The sequence below is a fragment of the Siniperca chuatsi genome, linkage group LG10, assembly GCF_020085105.1.
Source record: "Siniperca chuatsi isolate FFG_IHB_CAS linkage group LG10, ASM2008510v1, whole genome shotgun sequence".
In the NCBI taxonomy this organism is placed as follows: Eukaryota; Metazoa; Chordata; class Actinopteri; order Centrarchiformes; family Sinipercidae; genus Siniperca; species Siniperca chuatsi.
In genome coordinates, this window is record NC_058051.1 from 18,719,796 (window position 1) to 18,741,447 (window position 21,652).

General features: G+C 39.2%; 2 protein-coding genes across 12 annotated transcripts in view; one reads left to right on the forward strand and one right to left on the reverse strand.

The window, feature by feature from the left end:
- Positions 1-1,637: 1,637 nt before the first annotated feature.
- Positions 1,638-6,843, forward strand: parapinopsina (parapinopsin a). The gene is made up of 5 exons (XM_044212294.1): positions 1,638-2,258; positions 3,030-3,120; positions 3,220-3,457; positions 3,587-3,829; positions 3,955-6,843. Exons 1-5 carry the CDS (start codon positions 1,928-1,930, stop codon positions 4,093-4,095), a joined length of 1,044 nt encoding a protein of 347 aa, XP_044068229.1. The 5' UTR covers positions 1,638-1,927; the 3' UTR covers positions 4,096-6,843.
- Positions 5,321-21,652, reverse strand: part of LOC122883508 (cyclin-dependent kinase 17-like) — a 33,289-nt gene continuing 16,957 nt past the window's right edge. For 7 of the 11 annotated variants that reach the window (XM_044212281.1, XM_044212285.1, XM_044212284.1 and 4 more), the window contains 14 exons: positions 20,837-20,962; positions 15,778-15,834; positions 15,553-15,667; positions 15,215-15,309; positions 14,985-15,047; positions 14,532-14,655; positions 13,924-14,044; positions 12,992-13,089; positions 12,795-12,900; positions 12,251-12,293; positions 12,044-12,134; positions 11,886-11,963; positions 10,368-10,489; positions 5,321-7,912 (listed from right to left, as the gene is read on the reverse strand). In XM_044212281.1, coding sequence (XP_044068216.1) covers positions 10,386-10,489; positions 11,886-11,963; positions 12,044-12,134; positions 12,251-12,293; positions 12,795-12,900; positions 12,992-13,089; positions 13,924-14,044; positions 14,532-14,655; positions 14,985-15,047; positions 15,215-15,309; positions 15,553-15,667; positions 15,778-15,834; positions 20,837-20,962 — 1,221 coding nt within the window. In that variant the 3' untranslated portion in view covers positions 5,321-7,912; positions 10,368-10,385. Of the gene's footprint in view, positions 7,913-9,811; positions 9,860-10,367; positions 10,490-11,885; positions 11,964-12,043; positions 12,135-12,250; positions 12,294-12,794; positions 12,901-12,991; positions 13,090-13,923; positions 14,045-14,531; positions 14,656-14,984; positions 15,048-15,214; positions 15,310-15,552; positions 15,668-15,777; positions 15,835-20,836; positions 20,963-21,652 lie in introns of all 11 variants that reach the window. The other 4 variants (XM_044212287.1, XM_044212286.1, XM_044212282.1 and 1 more) reach the window with 2 other exon arrangements.

Here is a 21,652-nt window from a genome sequence, read left to right on the forward strand (position 1 = left end):
ATAGGTGCACATTGTTTTTCTTGATAAACGTTGTTAACAATTAATAGGAACAACTTTTGGGTTGCCAGGTTGGGAAAAATCCCTCTGGGTGATGTTTATCCTTTATAGGCTATTTGGTAACAATGCAGGTATAAATGTTGATAATACATTCATAAATACTTTATTAAATAGTTAATGAATGGATTTTGGCACACAGTTTTTTTCCAGAAGAGATTCATTTGAGGGTGTTCCTGAAATTAAAGAGCTAAAAAGACAAGCATCCAGGTGGAGGAATTTCTTACAACCTGGTAACACTAAAGGTCCTATTAACGGCTTATAGCTGATCTATAAAGCATTAGTAATTAATTATCTATAAGGCTAACCATCGACAAGGTCATTAGTTATAATTTCCAAACCCTGTATAAAGGGCCACTTATTATAAAGTGGAACCCAAAAATGCTTATTGACATGACATTTTCAGCAAGCCAAAAACTGTAATTACAAATAGTTTGTTGAAGCATAGTAAGATAAGATAAGATAGAACTTTATTTATCCCGAGGTAAATTGTTGTGCAGCATTTATAGTACAAAGTAGGAAAGGTTGTAAAAAGGTTAACTGTAAGGATTGTACGTTGCTCATATCTGAAATTGCTTCATGGTGAGTTGCATATAGATATACAGTATATGAGAAGTGACATATAGCGGTATATGTACAATATCAAATCTCCAGTACAGGTAAGTGTATATGGTTCATTCAAAATGTTCAATGTGTGTTTGAATTTTGCACACCAAAAAAGCAAAGTATGGCCCTCTTTTCATTGATATATTGAGATGCACAAAACAATATTTAAAACAATGACTATATTCTCACTATTGTACTGAAATGTTCTTTCCAATGTGCCATATTTTTCAATGGGGGGCAGTTGCAATACATTTTAGATTAGATCCGAGATCGGTTTGACAGAAAAATATGTAAATTAGCTTTATGTAGAAAACTGAATTTCATGAATGTAGAATTAACCTTTGCATATTGTCATTGTTGCACTTGGGACTGAATGTTTGTCATGTTTGGTCTTAATGCTTATGAGGAATGTCTATTTTGTGTCCCTCAGTTTACCTTAATATTATTTAGATAATAGAGTCAGTAGGGTGGAGCCCTGGTTAGAGATGCTGAGCCTGAACTGATGCTATCGAAGTATCTACCCTGCTATAGTGTCCTTGAGCAATACAATCAGTCTAGAACATCACCCATGACCTTGACCTCTGACCTCTATAAAGGGGGCAAGAGGGACAACAACAGGAATCAATTGACATATATCATTTGCTACCGCCTGTATCACATGTATTAGTTTCATGATTTTGTCTGCAGGTTCATTGTTCATTGTTCAACGTGTATACAAAAATGTGTGATATTAACAAGCTATAATGCTCCTTCTATGACTTTAATCAGCAGACATGCATTTAACTCTGATCCTAAAAACCACAGTGTGTTACTGAATCCCTGCGTCATTACTCAGGAGCAGCTGTAAACCCAGCAATCATGGAAAGTGCAGTCTTACAGGACATTAGACAGAATTATTAATCTTCAAAATCCGGATCTACAGATTTGGTTTTCAAGAATTAAATTTCATTATCTAGAGCTTCTCTCCTCTTGTTGGGCTTATTAAGAGTGTCCCATCTCCCTCTCTTCTCTCCAGATGCACCGGAGCAGCAAACAGGCAGCATCTGTAGAGAAACTTGTGAAAGTTGATATTGTTGGATTACTAGATAGATTTATTTTTATTAAGCACCTGCCTATCCTCACTTTATCTTTTGTTTTCTATTTAGTTTTTACCTGTGGATATTTTGGACTTGAGTTGGATTTGTTCTGAGCTAAGGTTGAGGTTGGACCGCTGACACTTTATTTTCATACCAGGAAGCAGTCAGAGCACTAATCTACACTGAGCAAAATGGAGCACCTTGTCCAACATGGAAACTCATCGTCATCTCACAGCTCAGTCGACACAGAGCTCCTGTCTCGGACAGGCTACACAATACTGGCCGTTATCATGGGTGTGTTCTCTGTGGCGGGGACCATCCTCAATGTCCTGGTGATCGTAGTGACAGTGAAACACAGACAGCTAAGACAGCCACTCAGCTATGCCCTGGTTAACCTGGCCATATGTGACCTGGGCTGTGCTGTATTTGGAGGTCTGCCCACCACAGTAACCAGTGCCATGGGATACTTCAGCCTGGGACGTGTGGGCTGCGTGTTAGAGGGCTTTTCTGTATCGTTTTTTGGTGAGTTAATTCATAGCCAGTATGCATGAATTTTTTTTGTCCAAAAGATGAGTTTGCATGTTAAAGTGTTGCTTAGTGTTACTTGGTTATGATTTAATTCGCATAGTGGTGGAAGAAGTACTCAGATCATTTACTTAAGTAAAAGTAGCAATGCAGCAATGTAAAAATACTCCATTAGTAAAGAACCAAAGTTCAGTGGTTCCCAATCTAAGGGTCAGACCCCCTACAAAAGGGCCCCAAGATAAATAATTCTCTGATCTTTGCTTTTTTGTGAAACATTTTACCTTTTTGGGCTCGGAAAAGTTATTCAAATGAGATCATCTGAAAAGTTTAGAGAGGAAATCACTCTTTGGTGGGGTTGTTAACTTTATCTGAAACGTAATGAGGGGCGCCACTAGACATTGCTTTTTTGTAAGGTGTCATAAGCCAAAAAAGTCAGGAACTACTGGTTTAATCTTTGACAGTGTTGTATTTTATAAGCTCATCATATGTGTTTTATGTAAAAAATCTTAATGAGAAAAGTAATGTGTAACAAGAGCTGTCAGACAAATGTGGTAAAGTAAAAAGTACAATATTTCCCTCTGAAATTTAGCAGAAGTATTAAGTGGCATAACATGGAAATACTAAAAATTGAACTTTAGTACTTCAGTAAATGTACTTAGTTACTTTCTTACTGAATTTGCATGTCATTAACTGGTGCAAAGCTCAGTAGCAGGATATTTTCCACAAAAAAAATATTTTAGTCTTTACATATTCCTTCTTCTCTGTTAGGTATAGCAAGTCTGTGTACAATAGGAGTCATTTCTGTTGAACGCTGCATAGTGGTGTGCTATCCCATGGGTGCTGTCCTGTTCCAGACCAGGTACAGTACTAACCATCAAGTTTTCACTTGGCAGCATAATTCAGAGTACAAAACTTGATTGCTCCACCAGCATGTGACACCCATCTCTGCCTTCCTCAGACATGCAGTTGCTGGAGTGGTGCTGTCCTGGGTGTGGTCGTTTGTGTGGAACACTCCGCCTCTGTTTGGTTGGGGAAGTTATGAGCTGGAGGGCGTCAAGACCTCCTGCGCCCCTAACTGGTACAGCCGGGATGTCGGGAACATGTCCTACATCATCATATACTTTTTCCTTTGCTTTGCTGTGCCCTTCTCTATCATCATTGTGTCTTACTCAAGACTCTTGTGGACCCTCCACCAGGTGAGCAATGTAAATGTTGGGCATATGGGCAGCCAAGTACACTCAATGATGAAAAGATGACAAAGTGCACTTCAGTTGCTTGTACCAGCATCACAATAAAGTCTCTTTGCTTGTATTTTGGTGTCCTAGGTGACCAAGCTGCAGGTATCTGAGACTGGCAGCACAAATCGCGTGGAGGTGCAGGTTGCATGTATGGTAGTGGTGATGGTGTTGGCCTTCCTAGTGACTTGGCTTCCATATGCGGCTATGGCCCTTGCTGTCATCATAGACTCCAGTCTATATATTGACCCCATCATTGCTACCATGCCTGTTTACTTGGCTAAAAGCAGCACTGTCTACAACCCCATCATATATATTTTCATGAACAGACAGGTAATCTTCTATCGTGCACATATATATGCACACAAACAAGCAAAGAAAAGAAAAAGAAAAGGAATTCAGGCATATATATAATCATATATTATTATTTCTTGTGTGCTGTATGTGTGTGTTTCCAGTTTCGAGGCTACGCTGTTTCCACTGTCCTGTGCAGATGGAGCCCGTGGGCCTCAGATTCACAAATGTCTGAGGGTGAGACCACAGTTGCTTCTCTCATCAAGAGCCAAAAAGTCTCACCTAAAGAATCTTTAAAAGAATAAAAGTCTACATGAATCCCCATGGTCTCACTCCGGAGGCACCCCCAGGTCACCAGAACTACTTCCAGCCATTAGCCAACCCCTTCAGCACTGGACTGCAAGGAAATATTAATTTCAAAACTTAGTATTTAAAACAACATATGTAGACACACCCAGGATAACTGACTGGTATGGATGAAAGGAACGAGGCTGTACACATTCTGTGTAGTTCCATTTTAAAAAACATTAAAGCAGCTGTGAAAAGGAAGGAGCAAAGCACTATCATATGACACTCCATGTGTTCAAACCTGTCTGTCTTTTCCTGCTGAGGCTGTCGCGACTTTTATGTATTCTTACAATAAAGACAACCCCTTTGTCTTGTTCTCTGTCATGGATATTGTTAATCATGTATAATTCTTTTTGATCTCACCATGAGGATTGTGGGAGTTGTGTCAAATTCACAGGGTGTAAAGATTCAAAAATTTAAAAATAAAGATTCAAATCCACATTTACATAGAAACATGGTTTACTAAAATTAATGATATGCATGCATGCACATGGTTATCCTGTTTATGGATATCATTTGAAACCTCTCTACAGTGCCAGCAAAGTAATCTTCCTTTCCTAAGGTCTTTTAGTGGCTGGATTACTTTGGTTAAGAGGCTTACATATAGCATAGTGTAAGCTAAAAGAAAAACACACTTACTTGGTTGAGCCTAAATGAAATGTGCAGATGTATAATTTTCTGAATTCTAGCTTGAATTAAATGTCAAATGTGACAGATCTTAAAATGTTCTTTTAGCACACATAAATATTTGTTCCCAATACTGAGAAGCAAAATAAGTAATTTAATTTTTTTGCAGCAAACTGCCAAAGCCCTGTAATGGTGAACAATGAATTTTCAAAGGATTTATGACAAGAAAAATAAAATTAATTACAGAATTTTTTATTTTTTATTAGGTGTACACATCCGCTTTACTTCTAAAGGTCTGTGCTCAAATATGGTACACTCCCCCTCGCACACAAACAGACCTTTGTCACCTATATATGACCGTTATGGCTTTCATTGATAAAAATCTAAATAATCAGTGTGTTATACTGCTTTGCAACATGATACTTCACTTCAGCCTTTTGGATCCAGCATGTTAAACAGCAAGAAGGAAAAAAAATCAGTTTAGTCAAGTCTCACAGTTTGATCATTCACAGTCATTTCTCCCTCTCTAAATAAACACAAATGCAATCATACTCATCCTATTACCTTGGCTTTTTATTGATTACAGAAATATTGCTATGACTTTCATTAAAGAAAAGCAACAAAAGTGTGTGAATAGCTGTATCAAACCTGTACACTTTTGTATATACAGAGTGTGGGATCATCTATGTACATGCTACATCCTGTCACACTCTGGGTAAATTAGTAGTCCTTCTGACAGGCACAGACGTGGGATCACTTCACCCCTTTCTGAATCCATTTCAGAAAAAGATGACCCGAGGTCGGTGCCTGATGAACAGGAAACTCCAATCTACACTCACAGGCCATCTCATAGATACAGTACATGTTGACATGTCAACTTATTGGTGTGTGAAACAGTTGTGTGCTTGAACACCTGGTGCTTGGAGGGCTGACTTTGGTCCTGTTGTTTCTGGCAGCCTGTAACAATAACGGCAGGAAACAACAGCGTGTCTGAGTGCTTGAAGTCCTGCTAAATGTTAGTGCCCAGTTATACAGGCTATGTAACAGCTAAAACTGTACTATACAGCTTAAAGTTTAATCAGATTTGTCATACAAACTATCTGGTCCCAAAGCTGGCAGCACGTCACATTGTTGCTCAATACTGTGTTGTCTTCATCTTATTTAAGGTACAGTCTTCAGACTCATTGAGGATCCATTACAGGTTAATGTAGTGTAAAAATCATTTAATAAGGTCATGTCCCATGCAAGATTTAAACCAAGTGGAGGTATTCCTTTTTCCAGCCACAGCTATTTCACATACCGACTGAAAACAGTTGTGGTTAATACACAAACATGCTTGAAGATGATGAAGTAAAGACATGGGTTAGGTAGTCACTTTAACAGCAATATTATGGTCAAATTAACAGAGATTGAATGACAGAAGACTGACAGGTTGATGCTGAGAAATGATTCTTCTTCTACACATACAGTTTGAACCAGCTTTGCAAAGAGTTTCAGGCCACGTTCGACGTACTCTGCTCTACTGGGGAGACATACGAGACCAGCTGTACCTCACAGCATCCACAAAACGACAATAGCAATAAGTCCTGAGCTCAAGGAATGTGCAACAAGTCCCCAGCCAGTCGCCACACTGTTCCGGTGGGAACACAGTAAAGACTGAGAACAGCATCCTGGAATTATCATTGCTTCTGACAAGTAAAAAGTATGATCATATATACAGTTTTTAAAAAAAAAAGAAAAAAAAAAGAGTAAAATTAAATGCATGTGGAGTTGGGCAGGAGAGGTTTGGGGTTGTTAAATGTTCTACTGATCTAAAGAGGTAAAAAAAAAAAAAAATCTGGTGCAAAGAGAACATTTCAACATCAACACCTGTACGTCACACAACAAATCAAGACAAGTTCTGAGTCAAGGCAAAAGAGGAAGGGGGTGTCTAAGAATAAGCAGGTGAGGATTTGTACACTTCCTTTACCTCTCTGTCCTTACAGGTTGTCCTTCTTGTGTACTCAAACAGGAGTGCCTTGCAGCATAGTGTTCTTTACAACATGTGAGCATGTGACAAATGTAATTATTGTCTACTACTGGTTCGAGTTTTTTTTAATTGTAGTGTTGTGAAGTGTCCAATTCCACCGGTGAAGGTAAATACATCTGTCCTATGGTTAGTGAGTTGTTGTTTCTCTTTTTTGGTTTGTTACTTTGATTCTTCTTCATTCTAATATCTAGCATGTACTTTACATCCTACTCTGCTTGAGTGTCTGATGAGGTAAGGTAATGACAGCCACCCTGACCTCTACTGGACAATAAGGTGCTAAAGTTTCTCTGTAAACTCCATTGATCTACACACTCTTAACTTTCAAGTGAACCATCAGTGTATGTTTATTTGTGTGTATTTAAGAGAGATACAGAAAGACAGAGAAGGAGAGAGAGAGAGAGAGAGAGAGAGAGAGTGTTTGTTGTTTTAAAGATCATGTAATAAAGGGCCACAAGGTTAGGCGAGGGTTTTAGGGTTGAGGTGCAATATTCAGAGTTTGGATTCAGGCTGAGGCGTGTTATGAAAAAGCAGTTCTACAGCTCAGTCTCTTTATGTACAACAGTCCGACCAAAAAAAGGAACGCACAAGAGAAAGTGACAGGTTTCCTCTCTCTTTCTTTGCCTTTGAATCATGTCCACTTTCCACTCCTTCTTCCTCACAGCTCACTGATACGACGAGTCAGCCCATGTCCTAAACGCTGCCCTCTACTGGACAGCAGTCGTAGTAGCAGCAAGGAGAATCTGGTACTCTCCCACTTTTCTTCCAGCATCACGCACTTCTCTCATTTTTTTTTATTTTTTCTGTCTTTAGGGTTGAACTGTTCTATTTTTTTGTAGTTACATATGGATTCTTCAGCCTTAGTTCTGTGTGGTTTTGTTTCCATGTTGTTGTATGTGTGTGTGTGTGTGTGTGTGTGTGTGTGTGTGTGTGTGTGTGTGTGTTTTCTTCTTCAGTGTGTGTGTTTGTGTGGCAGGGTGTGTGTCGCTCCTTCAGTGTGTGTGTGGCAGGGTCAGTGAATGTATGTCTGACAGGACAGCTCCATGTGTCACTGTCCTCCTCACCTCAGCGCCCCCGCCAGCACTAAAACAACACACTCTGCCTCCTGCTCTTCCCCTGGGCTGAGAGAGGGAGAGAGAGGGAGAGAGAGAGAGGGAGATGTGAAAAAAGGTTTGGATTTTATTTATGACACACAAACACATACCACCACAAACCTGCAAATTTCACTCCATGCCAGCAAAACAAAATATACATTATATGGCCAAAAGCCCTGGACACACAGAGGGCTGCAACTAACAATTATTTTCATTATCAATTAATCTACCGACTACTCATTTAAATGATTAATCATTTGGTCTATGAAACATCAGAAAAAAGTGAAAAATGCCTGTCGCAATTTCCTAGAGCCCATGGTGACATCATTAAATGTCTTGTTTTGGCCAACCAACAGTCCTAATCCCCAAAATATTTAATTTAGTATAATATAACATAAGGAAAAGCTGAAAACTCTCACATTAGAGATCCTGGAACCATCAAATGTTTGGCATTTTTCTTTTAAAATTACTTAAATGATTAATCGATTTATAAAATAGCTGTTGATTTATCTTCTGTCGATCGACTAATCATTGCAGCTCTAGACACACAAACATTACCCGCATACGTGATTGTTGAACATCTCGTTCCAAAACCATGGGCATTAATATGCTGCTATAACAGCCTTCACTCTTCTCGGAAGGCTTTCCACAAGAATTTGGAACCTGGTTGCAGGAATTTGTTCTCATCAGCCACAAGAGCATTAGTGAGGACTGTCTGGCTCACAGTCGGTGTTCCAATTTATCCAAAAAGTGTTTGATGGGGTTGAGGTCATTGTTCATATTTATCAAACTGCTGAAAAGTGAAATTTGTGACTTGGATTTTGGTGAAAAATTAAAACTAAAAATCCTTCAAATTTCTTTTGACTTAAAAATACTCCTCTATATATTAAAAATAATATATGGAGGTCTCTAAAGTTGGTTAAGAGTAGATCCTAGACGACTACAGTACAGAAAGGAGAGCACACACCTTCTGAGACACATTTTGATTGTGTCACATGATGATTGTACAAAATATCATGATGAATAATAATATGTTAGCTGAAGCAAAACTTGCAAACAGCAGGAGTAAAGCTGGCAATGATTTGGTTTGTATTTTCCATACATCTTCCTTGTCTGTACCACCTTGTCATTGTGGTACTAATTTCCCCTTATTATATATTTTACAAGTTCTCTACTTAGTTGGTTTTCTTTTTGTTCCAATTTCAGACAATTCACTATTATTGGATCTCAATTTATATATTTACATATTATAAATAGATTGTTGTTAATTTCACATGTGAACTGCTACTGGAGTTAAATCAACATTTCACTCAAATAAAATTAACATAAAAATCTTTAATCCCATTGGCTTTTGCAGAATACATGCCACTAATAAAATGTTAGCTGAAAAGAGGGGTAAGTCACCTGATTAATGTGTCTTATTCTTTACTTTCAGGGAAGATTATTTTTTACTCCTAAATTGACTATTAGAGCATAATTAAGTGCAATTCTTAGATGTTTAATAAATAAGGGGCCCAGGGCTCTGTGCAGGCCAGTCAAGTACTTCCACACCAAACTAGAAAAAACATTTGTTTATGGACCTGGGTTTGTGCAGCGCTGTCGTGTTGAAATCGGACAGGGCTTTCCTTGAACTGTAGCACATTATTGTCTAAAAGCCCTAGATTAAAAGTACACAAAAGTATGTGGACAGATACTTTTGGCCATATAGTGTAACAGTGGTGTAATCAGTGCCAGGACTTAAACAATTGGCTCATACAGTTCTGTACAACCTGTAATACTGTGTGTAATCTCATGTTGCTGAAGCTAAATCATACTTACCAGTAACTGTAACACACTGCAGTAAAACAAACGCATATCCATGCTGATAGAAGATGCATTTATAACACACAACCAACCAAACACACCCTACACCAAACCATCACTTACAGACTCAACAAAAAGGCTACATCTCTCGCTGCAGAAACCTAAACAGGACTGCAAATGAAAATAATCAAATGACTTGATCCCTGTTCTCTGATCACATTCTTTTCTTTTATGACAATTGTTGCCCCTTTCATCCCTGAAATAAATACTGGGAGTGGCTCACTCTGAGAATGAGAGGATTAGGTAAGTGAAAGCTGAGATGATGCATGTGGGTGCAGGGCTTGAAATGTGAGGGAAGGCCGGCAGGAGCAAGAACAGGGAGAGGGAGAGGAATTAACAAAAAATAGAGACAAAGAAAACAATAAAAAGACTGAAAGGATATGAGTTTAAACAGGTAACAAATAATGTGTTGTTTTTGTTCAGGGAATGCAAGGAGGGAAGTGAAATATACCAACATTTAGTCCAGTTCAGCAACTGGGAGACCTATATATAAAGTGGGATTGTAACAAAGACAAAGTGCAAATGGACAGAAGGGAAGAGGCCAGGTGACAGCCAAACAGAAAAAAAAGAGAAGGGGGACTGGCTAGAATACAGACAGAATGAAAGAGACCGTATTTACCAGAACGGTAGGGGCCACTCAGCCAGTGGAAGTGGAGGAGAGATTATGACTCTGAACCCTGGGATTGGCTGCTTCTCTCTGGAAGTACTGCGAGGGTGCGGAGCCTAGCTTATGGGCCATCACTTTTTAGGGTCAGGGGAGAAGGGGGAAGGTTGGGAATATTGAGGTGTTACGGAGGAGTTGGAGTAAGGCACACAAGGGAGATAGAAAGGATTAAGGAAAAGATGAACATTGCGAAAGAAGAGAGCATGGGTACCGAGAAAGAGAAGGGACAGTTTATCAGAACATAACAGACAGGCAGCGGAAGCAGAAAGAAAGAGACACACACAGACTGAGACTGTGATAGAGACAGAAACACTGAAGTAAATCTAAGCAAATGTCAAAAAGGCACATCAGGTATAAACAGTTCAGACAAAGGTAAAACTCCTCAGCTGCACTTAGTAATGTAACTGAGTGCTAACTCAATGGTTGGGTGTACTACTTATTTTAGTTATCAATAATCTATGATGGAAGTCTTTCAACAATAACTTGTTGAATATATAATGTTTTTTTTAACATGGTAAAGACTGCATCTACTTTTAATCTGACAGTTTTAGGCAATGTTGACCATAGGTAGAACCTTTGGTTGTATAGCTTATTGTTCATGATGTATATGTCCAACTATCATATTTGTTAGCAAGATAGATTTATTTTCTCACTGCAGATGTGTTCACTCACTGCAAGGCAAAATGCTCTCACAATGACAATGCTAACATGCGGATGTTTAGCAAGTATAATGTTTACCACGTTCACCATCTTAATGTAGCTGTGTGCATGCTAACATTTGCCAGTTAGCACTAAACACAAAGTATAGTTAAGGCTGATGGGAATGTCATTATTGCAGGTATTTGGTCATAAACCAAAGTACTGGACAAATAAAAATTTTGGCCAGATGATGGCGCCAGAGGAAAAGTTATGGGATCACCAAAGTGGTTATAATTCATCCAAAAGGCGACATGAATATTTGTACCAAATTTCACTCAAAACCACAAATGTGAACTCATGGTAGCTAATTAGGATTCATCATCTGTGAACCATGAATGTCTGTACATAATGTCATGGCTATCCATCAAATAGTTGTTATTAATATTTCAGTCTGGACCAAAGTGGTGGACCGACCAACAGACTGACATTGTCATCCTGGGAGTCACGCCACTAGCGTGACAAAGAAAAGCATCTCCTGTTCCCCCTTCACAGAGCACAGCAGCAACTGATGCAGGCATTCAACAATTAGACTTTAAATAATACTGGCTTTAAAGTGTATTGCAGTAGCTGTTGTAAATACTGGGAGTTGGAGAAGCACGAACCTGGAGATAGACACAGTCACATGATAGACGACATAAAGCAAACACTTACACAGAGAGAAAAAGAGAGAAGAGGAAGAGGACAGGGAGCAAGACCTATTCTCTATCATGTTCCCACTGAGGAGTCCTCATTTTTTGCTTTTTCCCCTCTATTTTTCTATCTTGGAGGACTTACTTGACTCTGGGTAGACTGAGGATCTCTTCCCTGGATCTCTCTGGAGCTGAATGCCTTTTACAGAGAAGATGGATGCCGCTGAAAACAACAGAGGGTTAGTAAGACCGTGTTTGTACACTACATGAGTATGTTCAACATGTCAGAGTGTATGTACTCACTGTCAGCCAGTGTTTGAACCTGCTCCCCAAAGCTTCTGAAATACGATTGTCTGAGAGCATCCTCAGCTGATACCCGCTTCTTAGCCTCAAACTAGACACACATAGAGAGAAAGAGGGGATATAAAGACAGGATTATTAGGTTATTAATCCAATACATTTGATGTACATATATTAAATGTATTCATCATTATGAGCTATGTTCGTTACCTGCAGAAGCATCGAGAGCAATTCATGGCCATCGCTGTCTATCCTGTGTCACAGAAAGCAAGAGAAAAAGCAAAAGAGAGGATGGGAAAGTGACAGAAAGAGAGAATTGAGTGTCAGTGTGGTCAAATGCTGACCTAAGACATATGGAGAAGTGTAGTGTTCCTGCCATTTCAACAGAGGCGGAAATGGTTGATTACAGTTCCTACTGAAAATCAATCCCTATCTTGTTACATATAACATATCACAGTTACATAAAGGATAGGTTCATATAAACATTGCAACAGGTTTTGCTTGCTGCTGGCCATTAAGAGATCCATTCCCAAATCAATTTCAATGTAAGTGATGGGGGACAAAATCAAAGTGCATTAGGAAGGGATCTTTTAAAGGCCAGTATAAACAGGAGGAATGATTACGGCAAGCAAAAACTGTGTCAGTGTTCATCTCACTATTGTTTTAAGACAGACTTCAAAAATTGTGAACCTATCCTTTAATTTACACACACATGCAGCCATGGCTGTGTGCACATACACCCATAACTACACACCTGGGTGCGTGGTTGACGAGGGGCTCCGCCTTATATTGGGGAAAATTGTACGTCTTAAACTCTTCACTGGTGGTGATACCAGACCAAGTCTCTTCTGTAGGAGTACCTGTTGAAGATAAAGAGGACATATGTAGAGTGTGTACACACACACATACACACACAAAATGCTCATCCGAATTACACTGGTGTTGTCTCACCAAGGATGCGGAATATGAGGTGAAGCTCATCCTCCACAGTCGATCCAGGGAAGAGAGGTCTGCCAGTGATCATTTCATAAAAGATGCAGCCCACACCCCTGGACAAAGGGAAGAAACAGTAGAATAAGTGAATACAAATTAGTGCAAAATACAGTACCTAACACAAGTAGGTTGTGACTTTATACACTGTGCTTATAATGTTTTGTTACCCATGATGCAACATTACAATGTTACATGACCTAAAATTGTACTACAGAGCCGTGTTGAAGTGTACGATAGACGGCGTCCATAACTATTTAAATTCAGGTGCAAAGATTCAAGTAACTTGAGCCAATATACAGGGAATCTCTGCAAATCTATGGAAAGCACACAAAATTATGCTCTTTAATTAGTTCCATAATGTATATATTATGAATATGAAAAATTCAAAGTGCTCAATTGCTGAACAAAATAGTGTCAAATGTTGCTTCTTCAATGACACTAAAAATAAGACAAACTACCCCAAACTATGGATTCTGTCTAATCACTCCTCTAAGTACTGTAGAAGTTCCTATTTCACACAACATACTATCAAATGTAAGACACACCATTGAAGCAAATGATTGCAAATCGAAGGCCTTAAAGAAACCACAGAAACGTACAAAGGACATCAAAAATTAAACATGTTACACAACCCAAAAGCATCCCCAAATTTCCTCCCAACCCACTGTTAAAACTTTGCACCTTAACTATGAATAACAGTATGTTGAGTTTCAAAACATCAACAGTGGCAAAAAAGAAGTTTAGCAGGAAGCTTGGGGAATTGACAAAAGCACTTTAGATAAAGACAAAAAGTAAGAAAAAGCCACAAAAGAAACAGACAGACGATAAGCAGTAGTGTTACGTTTTTCTCTGAAACTGTGTGTATTTGCTGTAGATGTATGTTTGCTCACCACATATCGATGGGTGTAGAGTACTCAGTGGAGCCTAGAAGCACATCTGGTGGTCGGTACCATAATGTCACTACTTCGTTGGAGTAGGTCTTTGTAGGAACAGACTTGGCTCGTGCCAAACCTTAATTCAAACACAAAAAGTAAATATTGCTTCATTTATTTAATTTGGTGTTGTCGGACACCTCAGAACTCATCATACCAGAATTAAGAAAACTTTTTGCATTTTGACTCTTTTACACTTTGTTATTACTCTTTTGAACTTCTTCTGAACAACAAACTGTACATTGTATTAAAATGTTTTATGTCAGTAGACTACGTGAGTCTTAACCCGGATTCCTGTTTTATCTGACGGACACAGAATTAATTAGTAATTTACAAAAAGAGGAATTACACAACACAAGAGTATGTACAATATTATGTCATGTTTTGATTATTACCTAAGGAGGGGAGTGTTGGATGGTAAGTCACTTCAAACTATGTTGTCCTGTTGGGTCTAAGGAGCCCCACTAGGAGTAGTGGCCACTAGTGGGGCTTTCAGACTCTTGGTTCTGTTTCATAATACATTTTTTATAAAATAAATATCATATAATAAAAATAAATTGATTTACCAAAGTCTGCCAGTTTGAGTTCTCCTTTTTCATTGATGAGCAGGTTCTGCGGTTTGAGGTCTCTGTGGAGGACCTTCCTTTTGTGGCAATACGCCAGACCTCGTAACAGCTGGAATAGGAATATCTGGAGAGGAGAGGAGAGGAGAGGACATAAGTATGACTTAATGTTACATACTTGTTATTACATTAAACATCAATAAGTAACCAAGTAATTTATTGTTACAGCAAAAAATCTGTGGCACTATTACAACACAGTAATCAAAGAACACAAATATATTTTTAGATTTATCATTCAGAAGCTGCCTGCCAAATTTTTGCCACTGTCGATGGAAGCTTGGATGGAAGAGGTCATTCTAAATTTTAATTATTGAAAATATAATCACATTCAACAGCAATTCTTTTATTATTACAGAATTCTCCTCAATACAGAACAGATGTATTACTTTGAATCACCTTGACATTGTGAACACTCATGATGCTCCCACAGTCATCCATGTACTGCTTCAGATCTTTTTCCTGATGGGAGACAAAGAAAGAAAGAAAGAAAGAAAGAAAGAAAGAAAGAAAGAAAGAAAGAAAGAAAGAAAGAAAGAAAGATGCAGTGCAGATATGTAGATTATTATAATATGCCCTCTAAAGATACACACAATAAACATACACACATGCATAGTACAGACACTCACCAGGTACTCAAACACGAGTGTCAGGCACTTGTCAGTGTGGATAATGTCATGGAGAGTGACAATATTGGCATGCTTCAAGTCTTTCAGTAGAGACACTAGAAGAGGGAAACATATCAGAGACTGTCAGTCAAACACAGACAACCTGTGAGGAGAACTAAACGGCTCATAGTTCACTAACAGCTCAGGGAGCTACCAGGCAATACGGATTAGCAGGTACTGTACGTCCCAACAGTACTGTCAAAACCATGCCAGCTTCTTGACAGTATGGTCTCGTGTTGACCTATGAGTTGTTTACTTCCAAATCACATGATTTAAACTTGTTAACAGCCGTTCAGTACCTTCTCGGATAGCTGTGCAGGGTGCTCCCTCCTCATGCTCCAGTCGGATCTCTTTCAGAGCTACTAAGTTGTCTGTTAACTTGCTTCGCCCCTTGAACACTGTAGCATAGGTCCCCTGCAGCGATAGAAAGCATGTGAATGCATTGTGAAATAAAGAAAACTGAGTATTTGAGGAGTTTGTATGTGCTCAGTGTCTCTCTCGCTGATATTCTTTATTGATCTCACCTCCCCTAGTTTGTCCAGTTTGATGTAGGTCTCAAGTTTCCCAAAGCCGATTTCAGACTAGAGAAGACGGAAAGAAGACAGTTGAGGAAGTTACGAGCGCTATCAATGTGCATTATCACTAAGCCAATTTGCAATTATTTTGGCTACAGCCTGATTGTAGGCCTGGCTAGGCCACTCCACCATGTTTAAGCTAATCTCTTGAATCAAATCCTCCAGGCCACGGCTGTTAGTTCAGATTTCAGTCCCATTGCTGTTGACATTTGGCTTACAACTGCAGGGGTCTGAGTCACCAGGCCTTGTTATTCTGTGTGTGTGTGTGTGTGTGTGTCTGTGCTAAAACATTAGCTTGGTTTCTCCAACACTTGCAGTATGTTACATCTCTACTACACTGCTATGTTACTGCTGAGACAGTTCAGCATCATGAACACTGCACTGTCATTGAACATCATTCAACACCATATTCAATGCATTAAATGCACACACGCACACAAACACAGACACACCTGTGTCTAATAGTGGGAAAGGAAAGGAAATGTTGGCCTAATCTAAACAAAATGTAATTTCTCCACAGTGCCTTCTTCCTTTGTTGCTTTAATGCTACAGAGTGATGTCATTGTCAGCTGCACATGTATTCTTTGGCCACAGGAAGTCAGTATAACAAAGACAACCAAATATGGCATGTGCTCTTCCACTCCGGAAAAGTTAATGGGAGTTACATATTTACTTCTAAATATTTCTATAGCTATCCAGTAGGTGTATGTAAAATCTGTGTGTGCATAGTAAATTCAGAATCAGAATCAGAAATACTTGATTGATCCCAGAGGGGAAACTCTTTTGTTACAGCTGCTCACTATCACATCAGTGCACACAGGAATAGAAGTACTAAGCAAATATAATACACTATAATACAAGTAAGATAAATTAAGTACAAAGTGGTACAAGTATAAAAGCTAAATAAGTGTAAGTACAAAAGTAGATTTAGAGGTTGATAGGTTGATAAGTATGTACGGTATAATAATACAATATAATAATATAAGTAATAAGTAATAGTGCAATAATGAGTACTGTCAAAATTCGGAATTAATCCTGAATTCAGTTAATAAAGGTTTAGCTGCATAATGTATGTGGCCCCTGGGTTTCGAGGTCATGAATTATAGATGGTTGTAGCTATGTCAAGCTGTGATACCCACAGGCCTTCAGTGTTTATGCCTCTCCCTGTCACTTTTCCTCACTTATTTGTCTATCTCTGTCAGGGCCATGTTTTATCTGTGGTCATCTCTCTGAACATAACCCATCTCTCTCAATCTTGCGCTGGCCCGTCCCATCATGATGCTGATTTGAATGCCAGGCCAATGCTCGACTATGTGCATGTATGTGTGTGTATGAGGGGGAGGGTCTCCAGTGACCAAGTTAGCTGATGAAGCATGTGATCTCTTTAAAGGCATGCCTAAAAGCCAACGTCAGAATGAGCTCGGACACGAGATGACACACTTACACACTGAAACAAGTGTGTGTGTGTGTGTGTGTGTGCGAGTGTGTGTGTGTGCGTGTGGGTATGCACACATTGCGATTTGCATAATTAATTAACAGGCATAATCTTTCATGTTTCATGTTTTTGAATCAATATCTAGTTTTGTATCTGCTAATTTGCAATGCTTGAAATTAATTTTAAAAAACTGATAAAAGAAAAAAATATTGATACAAACTGCGGAGATGTGTGTGTGCATGTACATATAGTGTGAGCAGGGGCATGTACTGTATGTATATGACCATGTGTACTTGAAAGCAAGAGAATATTTGTGATGAGACATACAGCCTATGCTCAAATATAAACACAATCACAAACACACTGCTCCCATCTCTGTGTTTGTGACAGTGGCTGTCAGGAGCTGTTGCTGAGCTGTGCTGCTCTTTTGGCAGGGGAGTCAGTCTCATGAGCAAAACACACACACACACACACACACACACACACACACACACACACACACACACACACACACAGACATTCAAAAACATACACAACACACTTACGTTTTGGCCACCTCCCCCCACATCAACCCTACTCCAGAAAATAAATCTGTGGCCTCTCGCCTTGTTGAAGCGTCTCTAAAACAAAGGAAGGCCCAGCTCTTTAGCTCCAGCCCACTCTCTGCTTACAGCGTGCAACTGCACTCTCTGCCTATGTACCTTGCAGTCCTTTTCGTATGTGTGTGTTTGTGTGTGAGCGCCTGCGTATGCTTTCGATGGCAACGGGTTCATTTCATTCCCAATGCTCCAGTGAGCTTACTCAGCGGAACTAGGTCAGACCAAGTTTTCGTGACAAAATTAAAGCAACATAAAACCAAACAAAATGTTTGTGTGTGTTCTGTCTGAGCCTGTACAGGAACTGAGGAGACATACAGATGGACGGGCTGACAGCAGAAGGAAGAAATGTGAGAAGAGAGATGTCTGCAGCTGTGTTCTAATGTGTATTGAGAAAGAAAGTCCATTAACTCGACCATATTTCATTTCAAAATAGGGTTTCTATTTGTGCCGCCTGTAAGACGGCTTGGTGGGGAGAGAGAGGATGGATTGAGAGTATTGAGTGGTAGAGGGAAAATGACAGCCTTCTGCTAAGAAAAGAGGTGGCAGGCAATGGGTGGAAAGAAGAGCCCTTTCATTAACATGATGCAGCCAGTCCTCAGGGCTTCAATCAGTCAACCAATAAACATCTTGCACTGTGTCACCTTTTTCATGTAAACCCGCCGATTGCAACAGACAAGGTTTGACCTCACTCATTTTGTTTAGATTTTATCATTAAACAGCAGCATATATATAGTATGCTATAACGAGAGCATAATATAACCAAGAAGAGAAGGGCACATGAAATGGTGTCTTGCACATTCAGTTTTACAGTTATAAAGTTTCATAATCTGTCACTGCAGGGTTGAATGGGTTTGAAAAAAGTGAGCGTTGCATAACACAGTTAAGTGTTGTGGTTTGAGATAAAATGACATCTCTTTCCTCAGCACCATGGAAGACTGAATCTCTTTGGACTGCTGTGAATAATTGATTATCAATGGGCAACAGCCATGAGAGAAAACTGATACCAACCAACTTCACTTACATTACATTGGAAGCGATTCAAAGATCAAAATACACGGTTTCAAATGTGTGAGCATCTGTTATGGGAAACCTAACACATGTTCTATGTTACGGTAACAAATGACAAGCACACTGATAGCCCAAAATATATCAATGTATTCAGTACCATATTGTCATGTTTAAGTTAAGCACACTCGTTCTTCTGTGACACAGCTATATATAAATTCAAATTTGGGGGGTTAAGAAATGTATTCATTATTCATTTGCCATGCCAACATTTTTCAACCTGCTTTCAAACTTCTTGTCAGTTCCAGCTACAGGGGCTCAAATTGACCTAAGGGGCAGAGTTAAAATCTATGAGGAATGCATATAAGTGGAGAGCTAATTAACTCCAAGGCTCCAGCTCAGAGCATGTCAGATGTAGGCCTAAAACATACAAAGTGAAACTTTTAACAGCGCAAATAGTGTACTGCACAGTCAAAAACATATTTCTGCAAGGGTGCACCACACTAAATAAAGTAAACAATATGAGCTTCTCTAATAAAAACAATCTAGCTGTGCTGTAGCTTTGTAAATACACTCTGCAGGCTCAGCAAGGTGACAGATAAAACCTAAATCCTTTTCTGCTATTCAATCTGAATCTAAGTACAGACTGGTTTTAAATTTAATCTCAGCGGCCGTTTGTCTTTTCTTACACGACATTCCTCTCCACATATTTGTTTATTTATATAACATTTTACCACTTTTTAAGTCATGTCTCCCTGTCCTTTATTCCCTTAAAATTCTCTTGTCATCCCTCTCTGCATCTTTCCCGCTCTCTTCCGTGCTCTCTGGCTCACTTCAAGGTGTCCCGGTGTGCAGCAAATGAGTCTGACACTGCTGCTGAATTATTGATCTATTACATCATGTGCATGCAACAACCCCTAAAGATACACAGCCACACACAAGTGGACAGACCCAAGCATGTCAGAAAATGTCCGCTAATCATTTACATTGTAAAGACACAAACATCTATCCCCTTCTTCTCATCCACCCTTACACCATAAACCTCACTTCTTCCATGCAAACGTCTCTTCAAAGATTCTTTCCTTTCATCTCTGTGAGACTCCAGCAGAAAAGCTACGTCATTAAATCGCTTCAAGCTGAGAGCCGGAGGCAGGGCACCGGCCCTGTTCAATAATTACAGCAAAAATGGTTGATGGAGGGCAAATCCTTTATGCTTTCCCATAGTATATTAAGGCTTTTGGTAATCATGTTTAAAGAAAAATGTATCAGTAAAGCAGACTGAATTAAATTTTAAAAAGCGCAAGCATGTAAGGCTGAGAGAATGAGTGAAACAGAGAGCAGTGAGCTCTTGCTTTATTAAGTCGTGTATGAAGGGAAACTTGAAACAAAGGAGAAACAAAAGAGTAATGTGGAATAAAGTGTGACCAAAAATAAAAACCAAGTGAAAGAGCAGGAGTGCTTCAGCAACAATACAAAGGGGCATGCTGCATATTCATGAATATCTGCCTATTTCTACCCATCATCCCCCCTCTCTATCCATCCAGTGGCAAACCCCTCCTCTCCCTCCCATCCCCAGATTCATACCCATAATGCTCTTAGCCTGGATACATAATACACAATGATTTCATCATTCATCCCCCTACTGAGCCATTGTAAGCTCTATTTTATAACTTAGTGTGTGTTTAAAATGAGTCTATGTTTGTGTGTATCCAGTGTGTGAGTGTGTCAGAGGATATAATGGCCTTAGTGAGCCATTTTAGTAGTGTACAATGGCATTGAAAGTTCATATTACTTTTTCAAAGCAAAGCAGCATCAAAAGAGCAGCACATGCCCAGCTGTACTCACTAAAGTACACATGCAGATGCTAAGTAGTGACCAACACATCACCAAAGCAGCTTACTACAACTAGTTTCAGCTGCTTTGCACACATATACACAGACGCAACTTTACACACAGACACAATGAGTACCAATGAAGCGCGTCGTAGCCTGCGGCTCATGGGCTTGTCAAAGGGCGGGCTGTTCATGGCAAACTTCTCCAAGTAGCCCTCCGGTAGTCTGATATCAGCTGGGAGAGACAAACGTTTGTTTATGTCCTGAAACAGAGAGAGAGAGAGGGAGTCAGGAGAGTTGAAAATGTAAATCACACATACTGTATATAGGAGGTTAAAATACATCAATCACGATTTTGTTTTGTTTTTCTTAAATTGAAACCTATGACAGTGGTGGCATGTATGAGGGAGGGGTTTCCATACACATTAAAAACAACAAAACAACTGTCCATTATATTTATACTATTATATGTTTAAGCATGGTAATTAAATTGTATAACATTGAGGCCTGAATATAAGATTATGTTTTATATATGTTATTTGGCATCTTTTAAATGTTCTGAAACTTTTACTGTGATATTGAAAATAAAATAAATGAATGAAGCGAAAATAGTCACATTTCTGAGATGAATTGAGTCATTTAAATAAAGTAGAGTAAACATGACCAACTGTAACATTCTGGTCTTTTCATTTAACCATTTCAAACAGACTTAGCATTAACCAGTGGATTAGTGTATTAACAATTCATTAATTGTGTATTTCTTGGCCATTTGACAGTTCTTTGATGACTTTGCTTTAATCGATCACCATGATCTGGCATCTTTCTCAAGCCTTGGTTACTTGGCCTACTTTTGTCCCGCTTAAAAAAAATAGGATCTGTTTTCTCCATCTGTCACTCCTGGCAATGAGTTTGTCAACTGACTGCAGCTCAGATACACACTTTTGGTCTATAGG

Excerpts from the sequence above, each read along its gene's own strand:
- parapinopsina (XM_044212294.1), top strand. The coding sequence starts at position 1,928 with ATGGAGCACCTTGTCCAACATGGAAACTCATCGTCATCTCACAGCTCA. Across the intron at positions 2,259-3,029 it reads CTTTTCTGTATCGTTTTTTG|GTATAGCAAGTCTGTGTACA; the intron begins GTGAGTTAATTC and ends CTTCTCTGTTAG. Across the intron at positions 3,458-3,586 it reads TCTTGTGGACCCTCCACCAG|GTGACCAAGCTGCAGGTATC; the intron begins GTGAGCAATGTA and ends TTGGTGTCCTAG.